Source organism: Caenorhabditis remanei, chromosome III (genome assembly GCF_010183535.1).
Source record: "Caenorhabditis remanei strain PX506 chromosome III, whole genome shotgun sequence".
In the NCBI taxonomy this organism is placed as follows: Eukaryota; Metazoa; Nematoda; class Chromadorea; order Rhabditida; family Rhabditidae; genus Caenorhabditis; species Caenorhabditis remanei.
The window spans coordinates 1,911,133-1,938,384 of record NC_071330.1 but is presented as its reverse complement, the minus strand read 5'-3'; the positions used below and the strand labels follow the sequence as shown (position 1 = coordinate 1,938,384).

The 27,252-nt window shown below is 37.1% G+C and overlaps 4 protein-coding genes and 1 pseudogene across 5 annotated transcripts; 2 read left to right on the top strand and 3 right to left on the bottom strand.

The window, feature by feature from the left end:
• Positions 1 to 4,313: 4,313 nt before the first annotated feature.
• On the bottom strand, positions 4,314 to 11,439 carry GCK72_008527 (uncharacterized protein; the record flags this gene model as incomplete). Its single annotated transcript, XM_003092126.2, has 6 exons — positions 4,314 to 4,609; positions 5,483 to 5,780; positions 7,318 to 7,631; positions 8,246 to 8,405; positions 9,152 to 9,654; positions 11,370 to 11,439. The coding sequence occupies 6 exons, from the start codon at positions 11,437 to 11,439 to the stop codon at positions 4,314 to 4,316; spliced, it is 1,641 nt and encodes a 546-aa protein (XP_003092174.2).
• Positions 11,440 to 11,581: 142 nt separating this feature from the next.
• On the bottom strand, positions 11,582 to 13,361 carry GCK72_008526 (uncharacterized protein; the record flags this gene model as incomplete). The annotated part of the gene is made up of 2 exons (XM_003092127.2): positions 11,582 to 11,698; positions 13,230 to 13,361. The coding sequence occupies 2 exons, from the start codon at positions 13,359 to 13,361 to the stop codon at positions 11,582 to 11,584; spliced, it is 249 nt and encodes an 82-aa protein (XP_003092175.1).
• Positions 13,362 to 13,550: 189 nt separating this feature from the next.
• On the bottom strand, positions 13,551 to 17,036 carry GCK72_008525 (annotated as a pseudogene). Its single transcript has 6 exons — positions 16,962 to 17,036; positions 15,988 to 16,195; positions 15,429 to 15,680; positions 14,431 to 14,495; positions 13,740 to 13,832; positions 13,551 to 13,688 (listed from the first exon to the last, which is right to left on the bottom strand). Coding segments are annotated over exons 1-6 (831 nt in total).
• GCK72_008524 (uncharacterized protein) lies at positions 15,050 to 17,040 on the top strand (the record flags this gene model as incomplete). The annotated part of the gene is made up of 3 exons (XM_003092119.2): positions 15,050 to 15,202; positions 15,251 to 16,372; positions 16,837 to 17,040. 3 exons carry the CDS (start codon positions 15,050 to 15,052, stop codon positions 17,038 to 17,040), a joined length of 1,479 nt encoding a protein of 492 aa, XP_003092167.1.
• Positions 17,041 to 17,502: 462 nt separating this feature from the next.
• On the top strand, positions 17,503 to 25,068 carry GCK72_008523 (uncharacterized protein; the record flags this gene model as incomplete). The annotated part of the gene is made up of 8 exons (XM_053726874.1): positions 17,503 to 17,638; positions 18,718 to 18,863; positions 19,984 to 20,319; positions 20,899 to 21,363; positions 21,413 to 21,501; positions 22,792 to 23,529; positions 23,585 to 23,663; positions 24,901 to 25,068. The coding sequence occupies 8 exons, from the start codon at positions 17,503 to 17,505 to the stop codon at positions 25,066 to 25,068; spliced, it is 2,157 nt and encodes a 718-aa protein (XP_053586451.1).
• Between the last annotated feature and the right edge of the window lie 2,184 nt (positions 25,069 to 27,252).

The window sequence follows — 27,252 nt, the reverse complement described above, 5'->3', positions numbered from 1 at the left end:
GGGGAGAGCCTTAGGGAAACCCTGCGGAAAAGTGGTTTTCTACTTGATCTCTTTCATAGAGTTTCGAGGACGAAACCATCTTTCCAAAGAGGGGAGGATGTCACAGGCCAATTTCTGACCTGTCTCTTCTCCCTTTTCCTCGGGTTCTATCTCTCGATTAAGAAGATTTATTATCATCTGCCCCGCGGGAGTGTAAACAACCTCGGGCAGACACACCCATCTCTCCTTTACATTCGGCATTAGATATACACTCACTGGTGGAAGATGGTGACCACAAGTCACTCTCTTTCCTATACCGGTCAATAAAGATTGCAATCTACAACGAATGTAACTAAAACAGACAGAAATATAGAATACGGAGCAGGCGCAAGCTCGTATTTTACAAAATGCAAGCTCACTGAAAACTTGAAATATGGAAAGATCTTAAAAAGTAGGTCTAGAAAACATTTCACAAAAGTATTTTTAGGAAAAAAAGTTAAATTTTCTAAAAATACTTTTGTGAAATGTTTCCTAGATCTACTTTTTGAGATCTTTCCATTTTTCAAGTTTCCAGAGAGCTTGCTTCTCATTGGACTGAGTTATGACTCAATGCCTACTCCGCTGAGAGTATACTACTACTCCGCTGAGAGTATACTACTTCGTCGGGAATAGACATGGACTTATTTCGTCCAAAAAAAAGGAAAGATCTCAAAAGGTTGATCTAGAAAAACATGTTTCCTAGACCTACTTTTTGAGATCTTTCCATTTTTCAAGGTTTCAGCGAGCTTGCTTTTCATTGGACTAGGTTATGACTCAATTCTATTATGGCAGATTTCCAGTCAATTTTCAGATGTTCCGAATGGTTCTGAACTCTAAATTCCTCGATTTCAAAATGTTTAAAGTTCTAGACGAACACTGTAATTCAACATGAAAATCGAGGTAATTTTGATAAATTTCAGTCATTTTCAGAGCATTTTCCGTGATAAGTTTCAGCTTTTTTCAACGGTTTCATCTGGAAATCTCCATTTTTTGCATATTTTCAGTGAGATTATTCTCAGATATTCAGCCTTGAGAAAAAGGTAATTCAAGATCATTTTCAGCCATAATTTCGGTTTTTTTCATCATTTTCAGTAGAAAAATAGAGTATTTTGAAGTATTTCAGTCATTTTTCATCCGATTTCAGTCTCTTCACGATGTACCTATGGCTGAAAACCTCCACTTTCGACCTATTTTCAGCGAGCCCGCAGAGATTCAGCCTTGAGAAAATGTGAAGTTTATTATGATAATTTCGGCCATTTTCCTCATTTTCAGTAGAAAAATAGAGTATTTTGAACTATTTCAGTCCGAATTGAAGAGTTTTTTCAATCTTTATAAGCAATTTTTCAATCATTTTCTTCGGTTTTTTCCTCATTTTTCGACCAATTTCAGTATCTTCCTCTTCATTCAATCAATTTTCCTCACTAACAGTCATTTTTCAGCTATTTTGAATGATCCATTTTTTTAATGAAGTTTTTGACGAAAATACTGTAATTTAAGATGAATTTCAGTCATTTTGAGAGTAATTTCAGTGACTTTTTGAGAGTTTTCAGCTATGAATTTCGGCCTTTTTCAGCTGAAAATGTGAAGTTTATTATGATGATTTCGGCCATTTTTTTCATTTTTTAATGAAAAATGGGGTATTTTGAAGTATTTTAGTCCGAATTGTCGGGTTTTTAATCTTTTTTAACGATTTTTAATCATTTTCTACTGGTTTTCACTCATTTTTTCGAATTTCCCTCCCTAACCTTCTCAATAACCGTCACCGGTGTTTCCTCCGAATGACTCCTCTGAGACTCTTCCGACTCCACAATTCCCAACATCTCCTCCATTTTTTCAGTTATCTCTGCAACATCCTTGTCTTCTTCTTCTTCTTCTTCTTTGGAGACTTCTGGCATTTCCAACGATTCCGACCGTCCCAATTCGCCTTTTCTCCACCGTTTCATCCATCTTTTACCAAATTTGTTATTCAATAAATCATGATCTTCCAGTGGAATCGCAATTCTTTCATTCAATCGAGTCGGCCAAACACGTCGAAAACGAGTCAACGCCTTCCGACTATACACAGATTGCCAGTGATCGTCGATCTCAAAATTCGTCGGTTTCAAATCCTTAAATTTGATTCCGTCGAACATCAATTTCGCTTTCAGATCATTAATATATTTCTCATTTTCAGCTTCCTCTGCCAGAAGATCCGCTGCTCTATTATAATCTTCTTCTGGAATATTCTGCATTGGTGTCGTTGAAATAGGTGGTTCTCCACTGCGTTTCGGCGTCTGCGGCTCTTTGACCTTCTTCTTGGTGGCGGCGGATTTCTGAAATCGTTGAAAATAGTTTTTAAGTTCTAAAATTGGAAATTTTCAGTCAAAAAACCATCAAAATGTCAAAAAATCGGCCCAAAACGCTGAAAAAACCGCTTGCATTTAGAATGATGGAAATGTTTCGAAAAAACGTTTCAAATTTTCAAAAATCGGGTTGAAATCATGGCAAATTCCTTAAAAACCTTCAATTTGGATTGCAGAGGTTCTGCACTAAATTTTATGCTAAAAATGCTTGAAATCAGCTCTAAATTTGCTGAAATCGAGTAAAATCTGCTTCCTTTCAAATTTCAGCTGAAAACACTGGAAAGTAGCTGAAAATCCGATGTTTTCAGTGGAAAATGATCAATTTTAAGATGAAAAATGATGGGGAGATGTCTAAAATTTGACTTTTTTCAGTCAAAAAACCATCAAAATGTCAGAAAATTGACCTGAAACGCTAAAAAACACTTTGAAATTTAAATGACGGAAATTCGCTTTGAAATCACTTTTCAAATTTTCAAAAATCGGGTTGAAATCATGGCAAATTCCCTTAAAAACGCTCAATTTGGTTTGCAGAGGTTCTGCACTAAATTTTATGCTAAAAATGCTTGAAATCAGCTCAAAATTTGCTGAAAATAGCCTTTTTAGTAAGGGATTTCATAGAAAATACTAGAAAGTAGCTGAAATTTCGTAGCTGAAAGTCCGAACCTTCGCTCAAAAGATACCAGATGTTTTCAGTGGAAAAATGCCAATTGTGTCTCTGGATGTCATTTATTGTCTCATAATGACCAATAGGATTTGTAGATCAAATCTATAGCTTCACTTTTGTAGTAGACACATTTTTTGTACAAGCCCTCTCTGAAAAGTTACAGCCAGACAACTTATACAGCTCCGATTTGATCTGTATATATTGATGGTCTTTAACTTTTCAGAGAGGCCTTGTACGGAAAATGTGTCAACTACAAAAGTGAAGCTCTAGGTTTGATCTACCATTCCTACAAAAATTGGCCTTATGAGAGAATAAGTGACACTCAGAGACACAATTGGTCATCTTCCACTGAAAACATCGATATTCTTTTGAGCGGACGTTCAGACTTTTAGCTACGAAATTTCAGCTACTTTCCAGTGTTTCCAGCCGAAATCCCTAAAGCTACCCTCAGAAGATTTTTCTCAATTTCAGCAATTTTTTAAACTGATTTCAAGAATTTATATAAAATTGACGGGTTTTTAGAGAAGATTTTTGAAATCTGAAAAGTTTTTTCGCAACATTTTTTTTAACTTCAAGCTGTTTTTCAGCGGTTTAGCCCGATTTACTGTCATTTTGTTGGTGTTTTGACTGAAAATTCCGCATTTTACACATCTCCCCATCATTTTTCATCTTAAAATTGCTCATTTTCCACTGAAAACATCGGAATTTCAGCTACGAAATTTCAGCTACTATCCAGTGTTTACAGTCGGAATTCCGAAGGAACTCAATTTTCAGCAAAAATAGCATTTTCAGCATAAAATTTATGCTTTCAATCTATTTTTCCGCGTTTTAGACCGATTTTTTCTCATTTTTCACGGCACATACACTATGAATCAGCGAAATCTCGACCAATGGTCCGTCCTTCGTTCTGGGAATCGCAAACGACAAATATGTGGTCAACAAACAATTGAAATAGTACGGTTGCCACGTGGAGACTTTGGGTATCGACAGAACATTATCCCCTCTGAATGGATCGACGACATGAAGAACTTTCTTATTCCATCGATTCGCATCTCTACTAATCGGTGCAGTCTGAGTAATCTGTACGACAATATCTCGATTCTTTTCCACGTAATACTTGAAGAATTTAATGAAAAGATCCGCTTGATCCCATTGTTTTGTTAGATTAAACTTCTTTCGAATCTTCTCCACATCATTCTCATATTTTGACATCAAACGCATTCTTCTTGGCCCCGCCTCCTCGGGTGGGATTCTAGATCTTTCGGAAGCGTCGTCTCCAGCAGCTGAATTCAGCGATTGCTCATCGAATTCCATCGTTTATCTTCCTCATACATTTCATGAAGAATCGGAAGTAATCCTTGATTCTGAAGGAAATGAATCGCCATGATATCGAAACCGTATCTCGGCAGTCCGATACGCGGCTTGTTCTTCGAGTCGACACCGGCTTTACACGCCCAGAGACGGATTAGTTGGAGGAAATGAACGACTTCTTCACGGAGACTGACATATGTCTTCATCAAATCGGTGAAGTAGAGTTGACTACGGTAGTTGAAACATGACATCCAGCAGAGACGTACTCGGACACCTGGAATATTGAGATGGGTATTCTGAATCTAGAACTTTCAGACAGAGAAAGTTTCATTTGAAGCAATTTTAAGACAAAAATCTCAGAAATTAGCGAATTTGGAAAACTGAGATCGTGAGGATTCTGAATCTGCTTTTAGAATTTGCTCAAAATCAAGAAGGACATAGTTATGAAAACTCGAGATATCTAAATTCGAAAACTTAACTCAATTCTTCGTCGCTGAAAATATCGATCAAGAAGAATTAAGTTAAGAGTTATGCTGAGATTTTGTATTTTCATAATTCTGCGAAAAAAATTGAGAAAATTCTGAAACAGTTTCAGAATGCTTATGATCTCAGCTTTTCAAATTCCAATTCGCTAATTTCTGAGATTTGTGTATGAAAGTTGCTCCATTCTCAAGTTTTTTCAAATGAGCATTTTATAACTGTAAAGCTAACGTCGTCAGGATGCTGAATCTGTTTTCTTATTCTAACTATTATCAAAATCAAGAGTTATAGCGGATTTAATTTGTCTGAAAATCGTGAAAAATCGAGATCAACATTTGAAGATTGCTATAAACAGCTATAAATTGTATCGATCTGAAATTATGGTTCTGGCTAAAAGTGGCTATTTTTGGAATGCCTAGAATCAAAAAGATCAGAATTAGGACTCTTTCTCAGAAAATTGCTGAAATGTTTAATCCTTTTGTTAAAATTGATACTAATACAATTCTGATAACACATTCAAAATCCTCATGGCGTCAGCTTTCTAGATTTGAAGTTTTCTATGAAAATCTTACACTCTCACGGTGATTTTTAGTCTGGAAATTTAGAAATTCTAGCTCAAACAGTTTTTCCGAGAGAGGTACCGTAGAATTAAAAAAAAAGAAATTACCTTCAAAAGTGAACAAAATAGTAGAAGGAGTGCCCATTTCCATCGAGTGATCAGCCGGATGTCCATCATCCACAATCCTCTTCCGAACCTTTTCCAACATTGAGAATATTGGCTCATTCTCTGGCAAATCCATCGTATAAGCGACATTATAGTCACTATCTGGCATGACAGTATCATAAGTCGCCGATCCAAATGGTCTCAGTTGTACATTCCGATTTCCTCCGATTGCTGCAGGGAATACTGTAGTTTGGAGATAATAGAGTATGTGACTCGCTTTCTCGTTTCCTATTTCTTGTACCTGAAGAGACTTGACGGAAGAAGTTGGTAAAGTTAGTAGAGGAGAGAGAGAAGGGGGAAATCGGATAGGCTCAGACTTGCAACGGGCCGGGTCACAGTACAAAAATTTGAAAATTTGAATTTTTTTCGATTTTTCTGTAAAAAAGTCGACTTTTCGACAATGTTTTTCCATATCTTATATGGGATTTATGACCATTTTTGATGAAAATTTGAAAAAATTTCGAAAAATTTTGTGAAAAATAGTGCACATTTCTCTACCGGCCGGGCCGGCCCGGAATTTCCCAACCCTGGATTTGGGTAAGGCAACTTTTTTAATGACTTGAGACTCTCAAGTTGAGAGCCCCACATGGGAAAACCGTACTTGTCAAGCCCCAGGTATTTTGGCGCAAAAGTGAAAACTTCAAATTTTTTCTAAAATTGTTGAATTTTTTCACTAAAACGTCAAATTTTTAACTATGATTTAGATTTAGAGGAAACTCTGAAAAACCATCAGAAATGTTCACTTTTTCTTTGAAAAACTGGAAAAAATTGGTTTATTTATTATCAGCCCACGCGTTCTTACAACTGCGCCCCACCGCAAACGAGAGAGTACCGGCGAGAGACGCAGAGTTTTTTTCTCGCACCGACACAGATTTTCACCATTTTTGATCTTTTTTTGCATAATTTTCTCTCGGAAAATGTCAAATTTTTAATTAAAACTTGTGAAAATAGATCAAAAATGGTGAAAATCTGTGTCGGTGCGAGAAAAAAACTCTGCGTCTCTCGCCGGTACTCTCTCGTTTGCGGTGGGGCGCAGTTGTAACAAAAGTGCTCGGCTAATACATATTCATAAACAACGAACTCCTGGAAAAAATGGACAGAGCATTTTTTTTTCCGACTTTTGACCTAAAAAGCCTGGATTCCAGCCAAAAAAACATGATTTTTCACTTAAAAATGCCGTTTTTGACAAGTTTGGACAGAAAAAACACGATTTTTTGTAGAAAAACATGATTTTTCACTCAAAAATGTCATTTTTGGCAAGTTTTGGACAGCAAAAACGCGATTTTTTGTAGAAAAAACATGATTTTTCGCTCAAAAATGTCATTTTTGACAGGTTTTTGGACAGCGAAAACACGATTTTTGTCTGAAAACGCAACTTTCGGAGATTTTCAGAATTAAAAATGACGAATTTTGAACAAAACACTCACTTTTCAGTATCAAAAATCTAAAATTTTTCATGTATCTTTCACAGAATTTTGGTCAAAAAAACGCAAAAAATCAGGTGAAATCGCGAAAAAATCCAAATTTTCACGATTTCCAGCAGAAAATCTTGATTATAGGCTGAAAATCGCAATTTTCACAGAATTTGAGTTAAAAAAAACGCAAAAAAATCGGGTAAAATCCGTTAAAAATGTCTGAAAATCACAGAAAACGCGTAAAATTTCGAATTTTCATGATTTTCATCTGAAAATCGATATTTTAACAGAATTTCAAAGTTCAGGTGAATTTTAGGGTCCCCACGCTTCCAATATCCGATTTCCCCCCATTAATTTCCTCACCTTTTTATAATCATCCAACACGTCATCCAACAATTTTCTGATAGATCTCAAATGATTTTTACTCGGTTTGGGGATGTGTCTGACGAGATGTTCTCTCTGTTCTTGTCGTTTGATATCATCAAAATGAGAACTACTTTCGAGATGTGATCTCGCGTGACCCATTGTACTGATATGATAATCACATTTCTCACAGTAGTAGATCGCATCTGGGAACGCGTCCAAACGATCGTCGAGTCGCTTGATTAGACACGATTTCAGATATGGTTCAGAGCATTTCGAGTACGGGTACCGGTCTGTCGCAGATTTTTGGGTAACTGTAAAGAAGTTGTTGAATGGGGGGAAGATTAGACCACGCCCCTTTTGCAACTCTGCCGCATGGTTATGCAAAAGTGGGCGTGGTCTTAACAGTTAGACCACGCCCCTTTTCTGCAACTCTGTCGCGTGGTTATGCAAAAAGTGGGCGTGGTCTTAACAGTTAGACCACGCCCCTTTTCTGCAACTCTGTCGCGTGGTTATGCAAAAAGTGGGCGTGGTCTTAACAGTTAGACCACGCCCCTTTTCTGCAACTCTGTCGCGTGGTTATGCAAAAAGTGGGCGTGGTCTTAACAGTTAGACCACGCCCCTTTTCTGCAACTCTGCCGCACGGTTATGCAAAAAATGGGCGTGGTCTTGACTTTTAGATCAGAAGATTAGGCCACGCCCACTTTTCGCAACTCTGCCGCACGGTTATGCAAAAAGTGGCGTGGTTACAGTACCTATAGCGTACTAATACTTTTGAAAATGACCACGCCCCTTTTATATCGAGTCAGGAGGCCACGCCCACTTCTGGATTGAATAATGCCTTCTTTCGCTACAAATCACGCTTAATGGAGCATCCATTCATTAAGCCCCGCCCACTTTTGCAACTTTGCCGCACGAGTACATTTACCTTTATCGAATCTTTCTATAGTCTCTAGGCACGCGTTCCGAATCGTCTCATCGTCTGAATCGAGACTCAAAAGTGCTCCAGTCGGCTTATAATCTTGATGCTGTGATTCGACTCGAATGAAGAGACCGTTGCATCGACTGTTCGTTGGAGTGATCATTAGCTGGAATTTGGTGATTTTTCAAGAGAAATTTTGGAAAAAAAATTGAAAAATTCACACCTCGCGTCACATTTTCGATGAAAAATTGAAAAAATTTCGAAAAAAATTGGAAAAAAAAGGGTCATTTTTTGAAGCCGGGCCTTCGGGCCTTGAAAATTTCCTACCGGCCCGGCCCGGGCCTTGACAACTATAAAATTTTTGAAACGAAAACGCAGTTTCTAATTAGAAAAACGTCATAAAGGTTTTATGTTCAAGATTTTTCAACAAGAAATGATGAAAAATCGTCAAAATTGGCAGAAAATTCGCGATTTTACAAGTTTTTGTACCAAAAATACCATACTTGTCAAAAATCGGGCCGGCCCGGCGGCCCGGATTCAAAAATGGGTACCCATTTTTACCAATTTTTTTTTGAAATTTTTCGAAAAAAAAAACAGTAAAAATGCTTAAATTATCATACATATTTACATTTTGATTCAATTTTAAATGTTTATTCGAAAACTATACTTTTTTTCAAAAAATTTCCAAAAATTTCCCAAAAAAAAATTCAAAAACTCAAAATGTTTTGAAAAAATGTTTCAAAACGGGCCGAGCGGGCCGAGATTTTTCCTGATTTCGGCCCGGCCCGTGACAAGTATGAAAAATACGATTTTTTTTTGGATTTTGAATTGGAAAATATGGTTTTCTTTAGAAATGTTTCGAATTTTCAGTTTTTTTCGGTTAAAACTTCAAATCAAAAAGCGTTTTCTAACCGAATACTTTCCATCGATGAAGATATTGACAAGCTTCTCCAACGGGAAATTGTGCATCTTATACTGGGATGGTTGTTTGAACTTGTCACCCGACACGGCGACACCCGGATTTTGAGAGAAATAATAGGCCTGTGTCTGCTGTTTATTCGCTTCCGATCGTCTCGTATTCATTCCTCCACCACTCTTTTCAGACTTTTCAGGCGTCTGATAGATCCTTTGATTTTGAGTTTTTGTTGACGGTGGATTCTGATGATACTTTGGTGTCGTCGGTGGCTGTGGCTGTGGAGGATCACTTAAATTCACTTCCATCAGAGGCATCACACAAGCGACTATAGGCATCGTCACATTCTTCGACGGATCTCGTTTCAGAATTTGAATTTTTGGAGTGGACGACGACGATGGCTCTGGTTGTTTCTGTTTCTGGTTTTGCATCTTTGGAGACGTGGTTTTTGAGGAAGAAGCAGTCGATTGACTGTCCGATGGTGTATTCTTTCCTTTTTTTCCTGGAAATATGGGGAAAATTGAGTGGGATTTGAGAGGAGATTTTGTGTAGTTCTTTTGGTTTCAGAGTGATCTACCGTAAATACCATAGTTGTACGGAATGACATTTTTTTTAGATTTCCGGAATACGGAATCCGGAATGAGATTTTACATTTTCCGGAATCCGGAATCGGAATCAAATTTTCGAAATCCGGAAGGGGAATGACGGAAAACCCCGGAATTCCGGAATTTCAGAATCCGGAATTCGGAATGATTTGATAAATTTGCAAGGCAAAGTCATTTTTTCAAGTGATTTTAATGATAAATAAGGTTTAAAACTACTTTTACGGATCAAAACCGAAAAAAAGCATACTTGTCAAGGGCCGGGCCGGGTTTTTTTTTCAAAACGGCCTGGCCCGTCTTTTTGGAGGGATTTTTTTTTCAATTTTTTTTCAACTTTTTTTCCAAATTTGATTAAAGGTGTACTAAGATGAACTCGAAAGGTTTTTCTCATAGAATAATATGAGTGTCTTTTTGTCAATTTTTCGGCATGAAAAATTGAAATTTTTTCTCAAAAATCCCATATCCCTGACAAGACGGGCCTGACGGGCCGGCGGGCTGCGCGTCATTTGACAAGTATGAAAAAAAGTACTATAGTCGTTTAGAACTCAAAAAAATTTCAAATTTCAACTTCTGCATTCCGGAAAAAGGGAATTCAAAAAAGCGGAATTCGGAACCGGAATCATTCTTATATATAAAAGACAATTGGGCGTTGTCTGAGGCACTGTCCGCAGCGGTTTTGGAAAGAGAAGAGAAACTGAGCCAGCGGGCAAAACCAAACTGGCGTGCTTTGGACAACGACCGCCGCTTTAGACCACTTGCCCATGCGGGCACATTTGAAAAGAGGTGCCCACGTGAATGAGGAGATACCAGCCGGCTCAACCGCCGAAGGCGGGGGAGACAGGCTGGTGTCAAATAAACCCGGAATTTCGGAATCCGGACAACTATGGTAAATACTGTATTATAACGGCATGCCGTTATATTTCAAAAATTTTGATAATTTCTCAGAATTTCTTCTAATTCTGAAACAAAAACAAAAATTTAACTTTTTTGAGAAAAATTGTCGAAAATAGCTGAAAAAGGAACTTTTTACAGATAAATTCTGCTGAAAACGGTAAGAAAATCGCATTTTTTCATAACGTATCGATTTTGCTTCTTTTCACTGAAATTTATAGAAATTTTCAGTTTTTAAAAGTTCAGAACAAAATTTTGTGTTTTAACCATTTTTCAACACTGTTTTTCACAATTTTATGCTAATTTCTAAAGAAAATGATTTATTTTTGACATTTTGCCAATTTTTTTCTCAAAAAATTTCAACATTTTCGATGATTTCTCAGAATTTCTTCTAATTCTGAAACAAAAACAAAAATTTAACTTTTTTGAAAAAAAATTGTCGAAAAAGCGACGAAAAACCTGAAAATAGCCTAAAAAATCACTTTTTACAGATAGAATTTGCTGAAAACGGTAAGAAAATCAGTTTTATTCATTCCATATTGAGTTTACTATCGTTTTTTTACTGAAATTTAGAGAAATTTTCCGTTTTTAAAAGTTCGGAGCAAAATTTTGTGTTTTAACCATTTTTTAACACTGTTTTTCACAATTTTATGCTAATTTTCAAAGAAAATTATTTATTTTTGACAATTTTTCAATGATTTCATCAGTTTTCTCATGATCCCACCTCGTCTTCTTTTACTTCCACTTCCACCTCCGCTATCGTTTCCTCCCGGTTTCTCACTCTTATTCGTCATTTTTTTTATAATGGATCACTATAAAATTTCATCGGTTTTTGAGTCTGAAATCGGGTATTAAGAGATAAAAAATGAGGCAAAAACCTCAAAAAATAAGAGGAAATTAAGAAAATTGCAGTGATTTATTTACAAATGATGAGATTTAATTATTCTGAGCATTGGCTGGGACGGGTGGAATTTGAGCGGGAGCGACACGTTGATCCTCTTTTTGAAGAATGGCCACACTGTCTTGGAGATGGGTCAGAAGGTCTTGATTGTCCTGAAAATCGGGAAATTTGGAGAGATTTTTGAGAGAAAATTGACAAATTTCATCAGGAAATAGTGAAATTTCAGCAAAAATTGTTTTAAAACCGGAATATTTTAAGATTTTGTGGTTAATTCATCTAAAAAGAGGGAATTTTCGACGAATTTTGAGTGAAAACGTCCAGAAAAACTCGTTTTTTCAAAATTTTCAACAAAAAACGAAAATTTCGACGAAAACTCAAATTCTGATCAGAAAAACGTCATAAAGATCTTGTTTTCAAAGTTTTCCAACAAGAAATGATGAAAAATCGTTAAAATTGATAGAAAATCAGTAATTTTACCAGTTTTTGTAACGCAATTTCAATTTTAGTTGAAAAACAAGCTGATATTCTCTACTTTTCTTTTAAAAATCATCGCAATTTTAAGAGTTATCAATGAAAACTGCCAGAAAAACTAGATTTTTTCGAAATTTTTACTGAAAATAAACGATTTTCAGGAGAGAAACGAAATTTTTGAGACGAAAACGCGAATTCTAATCGGAAAAAACGTCATAAAGGGTTTATGTTCAATGTTTTTCAACAGGAAATGATGAAAAATTGCCAAAATTGGTAGAAAATTAGTGATTTTACAAGTTTTTGTAACGAAATTTCAATTTTTTGATGAAAAACAAGCAGATATTCACTTTTCTTTTAAAAATATCATCAAAATTTTAAGAGTTCTCAGTAAAAACTGCCAGAAGAACTTGATTTTTTCGAAATTTTTATTGAAAATAGATGATTTTCAGGAGAAAATGAAAGTTTTTACTCTAAAGCGAACTTTTTGAGACAAAACGCGTTTTTTTCCAACATGAAATGCTGAAAAATCATCAAAATTGGTAGAAAATCAGTAATTTTACCAGTTTTTTGCAAGAAAATTTCAATTTTTTATTTTTAAAAAAATTGAAATTCAGCTTTTCTTAGGAAAAATCATCAAAATTTTAAGAGTTCTCAGTGAAACAGCCAGAAAAGCTTGCTTTTTCAAAATTCCAGTGAAAATTGACGATTTTAAGAGTTATCAATGAAAACTGCCAGAAAAACTAGATTTTTTCGAAATTTTTACTGAAAATAAACGATTTTCAGGAGAGAAACGAAATTTTTGAGACGAAAACGCGAATTCTAAACAGAAAAACGTCATAAAGGGTTTATGTTCAATGTTTTTCGACAGGAAATGAAGAAAAATTGTCAAAATTGGTAGAAAATTAGTGATTTTTTTAGTTTAAAAAATTGAAATTCAGCTTTTCTTCACAAATTCGATTTTCTACCTTTCTCACTCTAAAAAACTGAACTTTTCGCCCTTTCATTCGAATATTTGTCTACTATCTTATCAGTATGCCAATAAAAACTTGTCACACTGATAAGAAACAACGGAAATCGCTAATTTCTCGCCGGAAATTGTCAAAAAATGAGATTTTTAGCCCAAAAATGCTGTTTTTAGCCTAAAATCATCGAAATCATCAATAATTATCAATTTTTTCTGCAAAAATGCGACTTTTTTCCTCAAAAACCTACCCATTGCGCCTGTCGATGCTCACAAATCGTTGTGATGAACGACTCTTTTGCCGGCGACACTTCGGAAACCCACAAGTGTTCGGACCAGTTGAGTGGTGGCTGTGCCACGTGGAATGGGTACATCATTGCCATTTTTGGGAGCTGAAACATAGAGTTTCGGGGATTTAAGCGAGAAAAAAACGTTGAAAATAGATAAAATACGGTGAAAAACCGATTTTCAGAGGGAAATTCAGAAAAAACAAGTAAAACTTTTATTAAACCGGCAAAATATCAAAAAACCCGCAAAATCAATGAAAAATCTGGAAAAAAAGAAGTTTTGACTCAATTCTCGACCAATTTCCCGACGAATGGATACTTTCTCTCGCAAATCGCCTCCCACTCATCGCCACACCCGTTTTTCGCCTCGAAAACGTCACGATTGTGGTCGTAAAGCTCTTGGGAGCCCGAGAGATCGTAGATCTGAACAAAAATTACTAAAAATTCAATTCTTTTGAGATTTTCGAGAGAAACCTTTTGCTTAACGACGACCAAACGACGTTTCTCCTCCTGGCGCATTCGTTGGACTTCCTCCATTGTCATATCCTGCTTTTTCAGCGGTGAAACCTGAAAAAATGGCAAAAATTAGAGAAAAACACAAAAATTTTGGGAAAAAAGACACAAACCTCGTATTTTTGGGCTCGGTGACTTTTCCAGCCATCAGCCACGTCAAAACTCTCTTCAGAGCCACCAACATGACAACAATCAGCGTCACATCGGTGACGGTGAGCTCATATTCGCCTACTTGCATTTTCTGCAACATTGCTCATGTTAAATCGGAAATTTTTTGTTGAAAACTATTTGTTATTTATAGAGCTTTAATTACGTTATAATTATTTCTGATAAAAACTCATTAAATTCAGAAAAACTCTTGCAAAAAAAGTGAAAACAATAATTAATTGTCATTTGAAAATTTTTTTGCGAGCTTCGCGGCCGAAGAAAGTTCGGCCATATTTGGAAAAATGAAGCAAACGCGCTCCACGGCGAAAACGTTTCGAATTCGTCTCCCAATTTTTTAGATGACAAACTTTGGTTGTTTCAGGTGGATTTCGTGAATTTTTTCAGATTTTAAAGTGAAAAAATGAATTTGTAACGTTCAGGCACCTATGTCTTGCTAATTTTAATCGATTTTGCCCCCAGAAAACTCTAGTTTCAAGGCAATAACCTTTAATCCCATAATTCTTCGTTTCAGTGCATTTTTCTCGGTTCCAGGAATTCTTTTCAGTGTTTCTAAAAGAAAATTGAGTTCAGAACGGTTATTTCATCACAGTTGTGCCCGTTTGAAACAATTTTTCACAGAAAATCTCGGGTGTTCACTCTAAAAACGTTGAATCTCAGAAATAATTTTTTCCAAGCTTTTTTTGTGATTTCAGAAAATTTTACGGTCAAAAACAGGTTCAGAACAACTGTTCCCCGACATTTCATCATTTTCAGCCGATTTTTTCCCGAAAAAATGCGATTTTAGTGCTGAAATTCTCAAATCCCATAAATCTCAATTTCGAGGTGATTCCTAATGATTTTCGATAACTTACTGGAATCCCAATCGAAATATTCAGAATTAGAATGATTTTTCACCCAGGAATTATCTTCTCAAGTTTTACATCCAAAAAATTTCAAAATCCATAGTTTTCCTCTTGCAACTCATTATTCCTTATTTGCAATGATTTTTTCTTATTTTTTCTGCTAAAAACGAGTTTCATACGCGTTTCTCACCGATTTCTGCCTTATAATAGGAAATTTCTTGTAAGAGACCACTCGAATCTCATATTTTCCATTTCCAGGAGATGTCATTCGTTTGCGGTATCAGCGGAGAGCCGACAGAAGATCCAGTCGTCTCGCCGGTCTCCGGACACATTTTCGATCGACGACTGATCGTCAAGTACATCACCGAGAACGGCACCGACCCGATCAGTCATACCGAGCTCTCAGAGGATACGGTAAGCTCTGAATTGTTGAAATTTACCCGAAATTAATTACTCTTTCAGCTCGTCTCTCTAAAAACTGGCGGAACCGGTTCAGCGCCTCGTAACGTCTCCGGCACCTCTATCCCATCACTGCTGAAAATGCTCCAAGACGAATGGGATACCGTGATGCTCAACAGTTTCTCTCTCCGCCAGCAACTTCAGATCGCTCGTCAGGAGCTCTCGCACTCTCTGTACCAACATGACGCCGCTTGTCGTGTCATCGCTCGTCTCTCCAAAGAATTGACGGCGGCTAGAGAGGCTTTGTCCACTTTGAAACCACACACCTCCTCTAAAGTCGAGGATGATGTGAGTATTGAGGAGACAGATGAGCAACAAGGACTCAGTGAGGCAATTCTAGCGAAACTCGAGGAGAAGTCGAAGAGTCTCACCGCTGATCGTAAGCAACGTGGAAAGAATCTTCCGGAAGGACTCGCCAAGGCGGAAGAGTTCGCTGGAATCAAACAAACCGCATCGCATACCGGAATTCATTCGACTGGAACACCAGGAATCACTGCTTTGGATATCAGAGGGAACCTATCGCTTACCGGAGGAATCGATAAGACTGTCGTACTGTATGACTATGAGAAGGAGCAAGTGGTGCAGACTTACAAGGGACACAACAAGAAAATCACCGCAGTTGTATTGCATCCGGATGGGGAAACCGCTATCTCTGCCTCTGCTGACTCTCATATTCGTGTCTGGAACTCTAACGATTCATCTTCGAAGGCTGTAATCGATGTGCACCAGGCTCCAGTTACAGATATCTCGTTGAACGCTTCCGGTGACTATATTCTCTCGGCTTCTGACGATTCCTTCTGGGCATTCTCTGATATTCGTTCTGGAAAGTCTCTCTGCAAAGTCTCCGTTGAACCGGGATCCCAGATCGCCGTGCATTGCATTGAATTCCATCCTGACGGTTTGATCTTCGGAACCGGTGCCGCCGACGCTGTCGTGAAGATTTGGGATCTGAAGAATCAGAATATCGCAGCCTCGTTCCCTGGACACACAGCTGCGGTTCGATCGATCGCATTCTCGGAGAATGGATACTATTTGGCGACTGGATCAGAGGATGGAGAGGTCAAACTGTGGGATTTGAGAAAACTCAAGAATTTGAAGACGTTCACGAATGAGGAGAAGCAGCCGGTAAGGAGAAGGAGAATCCGAAAATTAGCTGGAAAATGTCTGAAATGTTCAGACTGAAAATCTGAGTTTTGCTTGAAATTTACGCCCAATTCTCGGATTTTGGCACTTTTTCTTTGAATTTTCATAGAAATTGTGATAAATTCAAGTTTTTTGTGAGTGATTCAGCACACAAACTTAGTTTTTCGAGATTTTTTTCTGTAATATATCAGCTTCACTTATCAAAACGTAGTATTTCTAGGCAAAAATGAAGATTTTGCTCAGAATTCTTCAGTTTTCTTCAAATTCTAGCGATTTTTGTACAGTTCTCGCAGAAATAGATGCTATTCCCCGTGAAAATCAAAAAATGTTGCGAAAATCTGTTACTTTTTCGAAATTTCACAATTAAAAACTCAACATTTCAAGTTTTTCCAACCAAAAACACCTCAATAGTCAATTTTCCCCACTAAAAACTCACTGATTTCCAGATCAACACTCTCTCCTTTGACATGACTGGAACATATCTCGGAATCGGTGGTCAGAAAGTGCAAGTGTTGCATGTGAAGACATGGAATGAGGTCGCCTCGCTCTCCGATCACTCTGGACCAGTCACCGGTGTGAAGTTCGGAGAGAATGCTCGTTCTCTGGTGACGTGCTCCATCGATAAGAGTCTTCGAGTCTTCTCCATCTAATTTTCTTTTTTTTTTTTACTTTTTCTCTGTCAATTACTAAGTTATTCAATCAATTTTAACTATTTCTTTCATTCGTTTTTCGTATTTTTCTTCAATTTTTCCAACAACAACCCGCGGTGATTGGTTGTTTTGGCGAGATCTCTCCCTATCTTTTATCCATTTTTCCCTATTTTGTTCATTCATTATTCTGATTTCTCTGAGAAAAATCCCGATTTTCACATCTTTTTTGTTCAAAAAATGATCTTGTTGTCCCTCTACTCCAACATCCCTAAAACTTTTTTTAACTGCTGTCATATATACATTTTATGTATCCAAAGCGATTCTCATTATCTACAGGTACAACCGACCCTGATGTATTCTTCGGCTCATTTTAAAGCCCAACGAATAATTCCAGATTTCAGAGTACTTTTATTCGAGACGGTGAAAAAAGTACAATTTTACTCGAGTTTACTGGAAATTAGTATGCAGAATAGGTCGGACGACGACGAGAATAGTAGAAAACGGCATTGGTTAGCCGAGGAGGACGACGATCCGACGGTGGTTGACGAGGTTTCGCCCAATAAAAAGCCGAAAAAGAATAAGGCGACGGGGTTTGGAGGTACTGAAAAAGAAGAAAGTCAGCGATTTTCTGGGACAAAATGAAAAAAAACCCTTAATTACCGAGCTTATAGTGAGAAAAATTGGATTTTTGCTTTGAAAAATGGAAAATGATATTGAAAATTCAAGATTTTCGAAAAAAATGTTGATTATCCCCCGTCTAATAAGGCATATGGAAGGGAAAAATCCAGTTACAGTATTAAATTGCTGACGATAACTGGATTTTTGCACTCCGGAATCGTATTTTTGCTCGGTATGAAGTTTTCGACGAGGAACATACCGGAAACTGGAAAAATCACGTTTTTTTCGCATTAAAATCGAAAAAATTGAATAAAGATCATTTTTCTGATGGAGAACACTTGAGGACGGTATTCACTATGCATTTAAGGGTTTTTTCGATAAATGTTACATATTTTTTCATTGATTTTGCTGCAATCTCTTTCTGTTTTGATTTTCGCTACTGGAACCGCTATGCAATCGGATTTTTTTATCAGAAAAAGCGGACAAAAGTGGATTTTCTTCACCAGAAGCAGTCTCGGGCAGAGATGAGCGGAAGAGTTGGCGGAAGAAATCCTTAAATTGGCGGAGTAGCTTTTCTTTGGGACGGTAGCAAAAAGTGTTCAATAGATGAAATTTACAGCATAGAATTGTCTATCGATTGGAAAAAACAGGGCATAAAAATATTAAAAAACTAAACGAGTTACAGTCAATTTAAGCCGGCATTCCGCCTTCCGCCTTTAGACCATTTGACGGAAGGCGGAATACAAGCCTTGATGACTGTAACTCGTTTAGTTTTTAATATTTTTATGTCCTGTTTTTTCCAATCGATAGACAAATTTGTGCTGCAACTTTCATCTATTGAACACTTTTTGCTACCATCCCGAAGAAAAGCTACTCCGCCAATTTAAGGATTTCTTTCGCCAACTCTTCCGCTCATCTCTGACTCTCGGGCACATTATTAGAAGTTTTTTTTTATAAATCTTGGCTGGCTTTTGAATGGTGAAAGTCACAAAGTGCAAACATTTGTGACTTTCCAACAAAAAAAATTTGCTCATTATTCATCATAAAAGCCCTTTCCAGAATTCCTCGCTCGCCCGATAGCTCATTTGTACGGAATGTTCGCCGGATACGGAAAACAGAAGGAGAAAGTGCAACACGTGTACGAAGTAGCAGAAGACGAGAATGCGGATGTAGTGGTGGAGAGTACGGCGCGTGTTACCAAGGAGGTAATAAGCGTGGTTTCAATGAGATGAATCGTGATTTTAGGTTGAATATTATATTTTCAACGTAAAAATCGCGAAAATTCCGACTTTTTATCTCATTTTCAGCCGATTTTATGTAGTTTTCATGCTGGAATTCGATTTTTGAGAAAAATTCCAGTTCCATTATAAAAATTGCACATTTTCATCCAGTTTCACCCAATTCTGATGCTGAAAGTCCTTTTCTTTGCAGCCGTTTGCAGCATTTCTCGTGTTTGACAAGTGTTACGCATTTTTCATGCTAAAATCGCAGTTTTTGGCCTGAAATGTCATTGTAGGTCGAGAAAATGCTAAAATTTTGCATCCTATGAACGATTTTCATCATACTTGCAAAATATCGGCCCGGTCGGCCCGGAGTCAAAAAATGAGCACAGTTTTTTCACAAAATTTTTCGAAATTTTTTGAAATTTTTATCAAAAATAGTCAAAAATCCTATGTAAACTTGAGTTTTATCGATATGTAAAAACATAGTCGAAAACTCGACTTTTTTGCGAAAAAATCAAAAAAATTTTCAAAAAAATTCAAATTTTCAAATTTTTGTACTGTGACCCGGGCCGGGCCGGTGAAAATTCTCAAATCGGCCCGGCCCGGCCCGGCCCGTTGCAAGTATGATTTTCATCAGTTTTTCAAGTTAAAATTAAACTTTTCAGTCAAAAAGTTGTTAGCTCATTTTTAGCCGATTTTATGTAGTTTTCATGCTGGAATTTCAGTTTTAAGCATGTTTTCTACTAGATCTATGCAGTTTTTATGCAAAAATTCTAGTTCCAGTATAAAAATTAAACATTTTCATCCGATTTTATTCAATTCTGATGCTAAAAGCCCTTTTCTTTGCAACCGTTTTCAGCATTTCATGCTAAAATTCGCAGTTTTTGGTCAGAAAATGTGATTTTCGATTGAAAAAAATGGTAAAATTCGCAGTTTTAGCTCATTATTAACGATTTTCATCAGTTTTTCGTATTAAAACTGATATTTTCACTCAAAAAGTTGCGAAAATTTCAGTTTTCACCTTTTTTTTTCGGCTAAATGCCAGTTCAGTACCACGTTTTCATTCAGTTTTACTGAATTTTGATGCTAAAACTCCTTCTAGTTACAGCCCTCCAGTTCGATAATCTTCCTAAACGCGGAGAAACCCGAAAGAATCGAAGCAGGGAGTGATGAAGTGAAAATCGAGAAGCACATTCAACGAGACGTCGAAGTTTCAGACGACAGTGATCCAGATGAGATTCAGGAGATTCCAACTCCGCCCACAACGACTCCAACGAGACCGAGAACGAGTCTTCAAGGGACGCCGACAAATCAGAAGTTGGAAAAGTCGTTCGAAAAACAGCAGGATGATGAGGAGGGGGAGCCAGACGTCCTTTTTGAGAAGATTGTGAAGACGCCGAATAAGCAGTTGGAGAATGCGAGAGCCATGCAGAATGAGGTAGTGCTGGAATTTCAGATAATTGAGACATTTCACAGCCGAGACGATTCCACGCGTTTTACTGGAAAAGTAGAAAGCATATATCAATTTTCAGCGAAATTAAGCTGCATTTTTTCGCGAAAACCTCACTTTTATATTTCAGATGTCATTATTAGCGTCCTAGGCGCGCCAGCGTTCACGATTTAATGTGTCGCGTTTTACAGCTTTTATATCTGAAATTTTCCGTGAAAACCTCAAGAATTCGCGTCTAAGGCACGCCAGAACATGATTTCTGAAGATTCTCAAGTGCTCTGGCTTTTCTAAAATTGGGTACTGTAACCGAGAGAATTCGCGTCCACGACGCCCCAGAAATTACTGGTTTTCAGGTTTTACACGACGAAAAAGTGAATTTCACAAATTCTTAGAGCAATTTGCCCATTTAGGCTGTAATTTTTACGTCAGACCTGCCAAATTGAAATTTTACAGTTTTTAAATCCGAAATGTTCTGTGAAAACCTCAATTTTCGACTCTAAACCTCAAGAATTCGCGTCTGAGGCACGCCAGATTTGTTACAGGATTTCTAAAGAGAAATTCTTCCAGATGATTTATCTCAACGAGACGCAGGATGACTCCGACGGCGCCTCCGTCACCTCATCGATCAATCGGTTCGATTCTCCCGGACCAGATGACAGTGTCAGTCGTCCGATTACTCCATTATCGTCTCTCACCGGATTCCCATCCTCTTCGAGCAACAGTATTCGTGACTTCTGGAGACGTTCATCGGTGAAGAAACCGACGATTCACAGCAAGAAACCCGGATTCAGAATCCCATCTAGAGTGTTTCATTCGACGTCTTCTATTCAGAAGTTCTCATCGGGAATTCAGAAGATCAAGAAGAGTGCTCTATTCTCACGTGATCGTCTCCTACAGGGAATTGTTGCTAGTGGACAGTATGATGAAGCGGCGCTCGCTGGAATTGGGCTTTTCGATCAGAAGGAACTGCAGAAAAAGAAGGCGTCGGATGTGAAAAAGAAGACGTTGGATGTATTGGCAAGGGCTAACAATGTGAGGGATTTCTGGGAGAAAAACTGAAATAAATGAGATTTTTTTTTAGAAAATAGAAGAACTTCGAGGCGCTTCTCGCTCCACGACACCCTCACTTTCCAGGGAATCGTCGGTGATTTATGAGGGATCTTCGTTTAGGTGAGAACTATATTTTTTAGATTCATTTTCGATTTTCTAGCGAATTTCAGAAAAAATATATAAAAATATGCATATAAATGTGGATTTCAGACCAGAAACAACTTAAAATATAGCCTAAATTTGATATTTTCCATTAAATTTTGCATCAAAACCACCGAAAATTGATGATTTCGACTATATTTTTCAGATAAATTAGCGATTTTCAAGCGAATTTCAGTCAAAAATATGAAAATTTGCATGTAAAGATTGATTTCAGACCAGAAAGATGAATCTGAAGAAAAATAGCCGTATTTTGATATTTTCCATTAAATTTTGCATCAAAACCACCGAAAATTGATGATTTCGACTATATTTTTCAGATAAATTAGCGATTTTCAAGCGAATTTCAGTCAAAAATATGAAAATTTGCATGTAAAGATTGATTTCAGACCAGAAAGATAAATCTGAAGAAAAATAGCCGTATTTTGATATTTTCCAGTAGATTTTGCATCGAAACCGTTGAAAACTGATGATTTTGACAGAAAAATCACAAAAATCAAAGGGTTTCCTACTCCTTTTCACGAACTGGCGCGCCTTTGACGCATCGCATTTCAAACTTCATATCTCCTCCTATTCCAGAAGCCACACAGTTTTTTACTATATTTTTTAAAGATAAATTTGTGAATTTCAGGTAAAAATATGAAATTTTGTATGTAAAAGTTGATTACAGACCAAAAAAACGGTGTTTTCGGGGTGGATACGACAAAAATTAAGCATTATCTCACTCAAAATTGATTTTTTTCAAGCAAAAAACAGTTTTTCAGATGGAAAATAGCCGAAATTTGTTATTTCTATTAGATTTTGCATCGAAACCGCCGAAAATTGATGATTTCGACTTTATTTTTAAGATAAATTTGCGAATTTCAGACAAAAATATGAAAATTTGCATGTAAACGTTGATTTCTTTTTTCCCAGTAGATTTTGCATCGAAAGCGTCTGAAAATGAAGATTATGAGAGAAAAAATGACTGACATACAGGAAATTTCTACTCTTTTCCATGAAAACCTGCGCGCCTTTGAGGAATTTTGATTGATTTCATTAGAAACAGAGTAAAATTAAGCATATTCTCACTCAAAGTTGCTTGTTTTCTAGTGTAAAAAGTATTTCAGATGAAAAATTGCCTAAATGTGATATTTTCCAGTAAAATTTTGCATCAAAATCGGCCAAAAATTGATTTTGGCAGAAAAATGACAAACCTGGCGCACCTTTGACGCTTCCCATTCCACAACTTCATATCTCCTCCTATTCCAGAAGCCACACCATCTCAACGTCCTCATCAGTGACAAGTTGCAAAACGAATCAGCGAATCCAAGAGGCGATAGCCCACATCGACAGTCTCAACATCCACACACCGATTCGAGGGCCTCATCGATACGAGAAGGCGTACGAGTCGGCGAAACTGAAAGAAGATGTCCTTCTGGAAGAGGCACGTATACGACAGGGACATCGTGTCGAGACCCGTGGAGATTTGTTGGATAAGAAGAGACGAGAGTTAGAGTTACGGGGAATTGTGCAACGACCGAAAGTTGAGAAGAAGATTATCAATGATTTCGTGGAATTACCCGAAGAAAGTGACTTCATTATTGGGAGTGCATGGAATCGAATGATGGATGGGAAGGAGAAGTTCGTGGAGAACTTTGATATTCCGATTTGTCGAGAGGATCTGGAGACGTTGAGTGGGCTCCATTGGCTCAATGATAACGTCATCAACTTCTATCTTCAAATGATCGTTGATCGATGTCAGAAAGATCAGAAATATCCGAAAATCTATGCATTCAACTCGTTCTTCTACACTAATATCACTACCAAAGGATACGCGAGTGTCAAACGATGGACACGGAAGATTGACGTCTTCTCCTATGATATTATATTGATTCCGGTGCATCTTGGTGTCCATTGGTGTCTTGCGATCATTGATATGAAGGAGAAGAAGATTCAGTTTTATGACTCACTTTATGCTGGGAATACTGTCGTGTTGCCTGCGTTGAAGTGAGTTTTTCAGGGAAAATCTGGGATTTTTCAGCCGAAACCATGACATTTTCAGAAACTACGTGGCCAGCGAGTCGATGGACAAGAAGAAGGTGCCGTTCGACTTTGCTGGATGGACCATTGAGCAGATGGAGGTAGAATATCGAGAATTCAGCATCAAAGGCGCGCCAGATTTTTGAAAATTCACAGAAAATTGGTTGTTTTAACTGAAATTTTCAGAAAACGCGTCTGAGGCGCGCCAGATTTTTTGAAAATTCACTGAAAATTGGTTGTTTCAACTGGAATTTTCAGAAAACGCGTATGAGGCGCGCCAGATTTTTGACAATTGGGTTTGGTAACCTGCACTCTAGTTGAAAAATCACAGAAAATTGGTATTTTCCATACTTGTCACGGGCCGGGCCGGGCCGAAATCAAGAAAATGTTCGGCCCGGCCCGGCCCGCTCGGCCCGTTTCGAAACAGTTTTTGAAACATTTTTGAAAATTTTGAATTTTTTGGAAAAGTTGTAATCTTCGATTAAATTTGTAATTTACAACCGAAAGGAGGATGTGCAGAGTAATTTGAATCACTTTAGTTGTATAAGATAATATAAATTGTATCTGAAAATGGTCACCTGTTTTCGAATTATGAGCGAGGAAATTTTTAAAATTGCAATAAAACACTTTCCGGGCCGACGGGCCGGGCCGGGCCAAGAGAAATTTCGGCCCGGCCCGGCCCGATTTTTGACAAGTATGGTATTTTCATCTGGATTTTGCAAAGAAACGCGTGTAAGGCGCGCCAGATTCTCTTGATTTGCCTAAATTTGTCACTGACTGGAAAGTTAGAAATCATACATCAATTTTCAGCGAAATTGAGGTGAAGTTTTCGTGAAAACCTCACTTTTATATTCCAGATGTCATTATTAGCGTCCTAGGCGCGCCAGCGGGTCACGTCAACTGTCGCGTTTTACAGCTTTTATATCCGAAATTTTCTGTGAAAACCTCAATTTTGGCTCTCAATTTGAAAAATTCGCGTATAAGGCGCGCCAGACTGTCACAGGATTTCTAAAAATTATCAGATGCTCTGACTTTTCTAAAATTGGGCACTGTAACCAAGAGAATTCGCGTCCACGGCGCCCCAGACATTACTGAATTTCTATTAGCGTCTCAGGCGCGCCAGTTTTATCTGATCTGATTATTTTACTTAAAGTCCACAATTTTAGGTCACAAACCTCGAAAATTCGCCTCAAAGGCGCGCCAGCCATTACTGGTTTTCACTTTTTGACAAGATGTTTATCTTCTTATTAAAAACAGTGCATTCTTTACACTTTTCACTTTCGAAAACGACAAAATACTCGAGATTTCGCATCCCGATAACCATCCGGTTTATTACAGGACATACCCCGCCAGGAGAACGGAAGTGACTGTGGAGTCTTCACGTGTCAATTCGCCGAGTGGGCATCGAGACGAACGACGCCTCGCTTCACCCAGAAAAACATGCCGTACTATAGGAAACGGATGGTCTACGAGATTGTATCGTCCAAGTTGCTCGCCACCATTTGATTCTTTTTCCCCAATTGTGAAGACCCGGTCTCCGGTCCGAAGGCCTGGTTATCCCGGCCCGCTCGGCCCGTTTTGAAACATTTTTGAAAAAAATTTGAATTTTTTGACATTTTTTGAATTTTTTTTTGGAAAAAGTACAGTTTTTGAACAAAACTTTAAAATTGAATCAAAATGTGAATATTTATGATAATTTTAGCATTTTCACTCTATTTTTTCGGTAAATTTCAAGAAATTTTAGTAAAAAATGGGTAACCACTTTTGAATACCGGTCCCATTTTTGACAATTCTGAAAATTTCTGAATTTTCCGAATTTCTTTTTCGAATTTGTGAATTTTTTTCGCGAAAAAAGCTAAATTTTCGACTATCATTCAGGATTAGAAGAAATTATGAAAAATAGTCAAAAAAGAAAAAAAGGGGTCATTTTTTGAAGCCGGACCGGGTCTTGACTCATTTTAATCTCTATTTTTACTAATTTATTAAATTTTTTGTGCTGAAAATGACCATTTTCTCTCTCTCGAGATCTCCGTTTTCCTCATCCTCCCATTGTTCTAATTTCGGTGTATTCACTAGCCCATTAATTCTTTTTTCTTTCCCAGTTCAATTTCTGTATTTCTAGAATCTCTCTCATTCAATCCCGTTTTTATATTGAAATCCACAATATTCATTTTTTTTCAATTCTTTTTGTCTGATGATTGCTTTTTTTTCGGTGGATTGGAGTATCATAATCATCACAAAATAAACTGTGATTTTATTAGTGTATTTTCGGTGAGATTCTCTTCTTTTTTTTCTTGTTTGGTTCTGGTTGCTTTTGACACCTGATGACTTTATTTCGTTAATTTTTTGTATATTTCTGTGATTTTTCTCTCATTTTTTCTATATTTGCATTTGAAAATTGAAAATTTTTATTTAAAACTCGAATTTAGAGCCATTTTCAGCCTGAAAATGGCTGAAATTTTCAATTTTTTAGTTCGTTTCTATAGGAGTTCTCTCAAAAATCATCGAGTTTCTGATCGGAATTTTCAAATTTCCGGAAAAAAACCGTTGTTTTGACGAAGTGATGAATATTTTATCCGTTTTTCCGCTGCGAATCTCTCAATTTTGCTCTACAAAACAGAAAATCGGGTCGTTTTGCACATTTTTGTGTCTCTAATTTGTCGGAAAACTAGATTTCTACGAAGAAATATATATTTTCAGACGAATTTTCAACCATAAGTACAACTATTCGAGCTTAATTCTCGTTAATATATTCAAAAAATGCAGCAAAAACTAAAAATTTTGTAGATTTTGCAGCAATTTCTTTCGATTCCGCACTAATTGTGTTTTAGTGTCATAAAAATATCTGAAATTTTAGAAATTTCGGATATTTACGTTCCGCATCGGACCTGGGCGGAAAAAATTTCCAAAAAATGTCCGAAAAACTGTTTTTTATTTTTATTTTTTGACCGAAAAAACCAAAAAAAATGTTCAAGAAATCTTATGTGTTTTTCGGAGTCAAAAATCTTAAATTTGTATGATAACTGTAAGTATTTCTTCCCAAGAAACGTGTTTTTGAGTGCAAAATTAGAAAAACTTTTAGGAATTATCGGAAAATCATTATTTTTGTTACTTAATTTTCGAAAATTTCAGTATAAAAATTATTTTACAATGCTTTTCTCCTGAATTTGTCAGAGACCGACTACTGTAACCCCTTTTTCACTGTTTCAGTGCAAAATGGGCAAATTTTCACTCATTTTTTGAAGATTTTTGCCTCTGAAATAGGCTCAGCCACTATTTTCTGGCTCAAAATCGCTGGAAACCCATTTATTTTTCTGAAAACCACTGAAAAAAACCAAAGATTTGTTCGCAAAACCCTTTTCCACACCAGAGTTGTACGGAAGTAAACTCGGAAATTAGACGGAAGTGAGTTTTATTTCGACAATATAAATCGAACTTCAAAAATATGAAGTTAATATGTTGTATTGATGGTATTACTACTTTCTTTTCGAGCATAGAAAATTCCAACATTTTACCTATCCCCTACCAGTAGACTTGAAGAAAGAGCTGATTTTGAAACCCGGAAGTCGGAAGTCGGAAGTGAAGACTTTTTCGGGTCTACTGGTAGGGGATAAGTGAAATGTTGGAATTTTTATGCTCGAAGGGTAGTAATACCATCAATACAACGTTTTCACTTCAAATTTTTGAAGT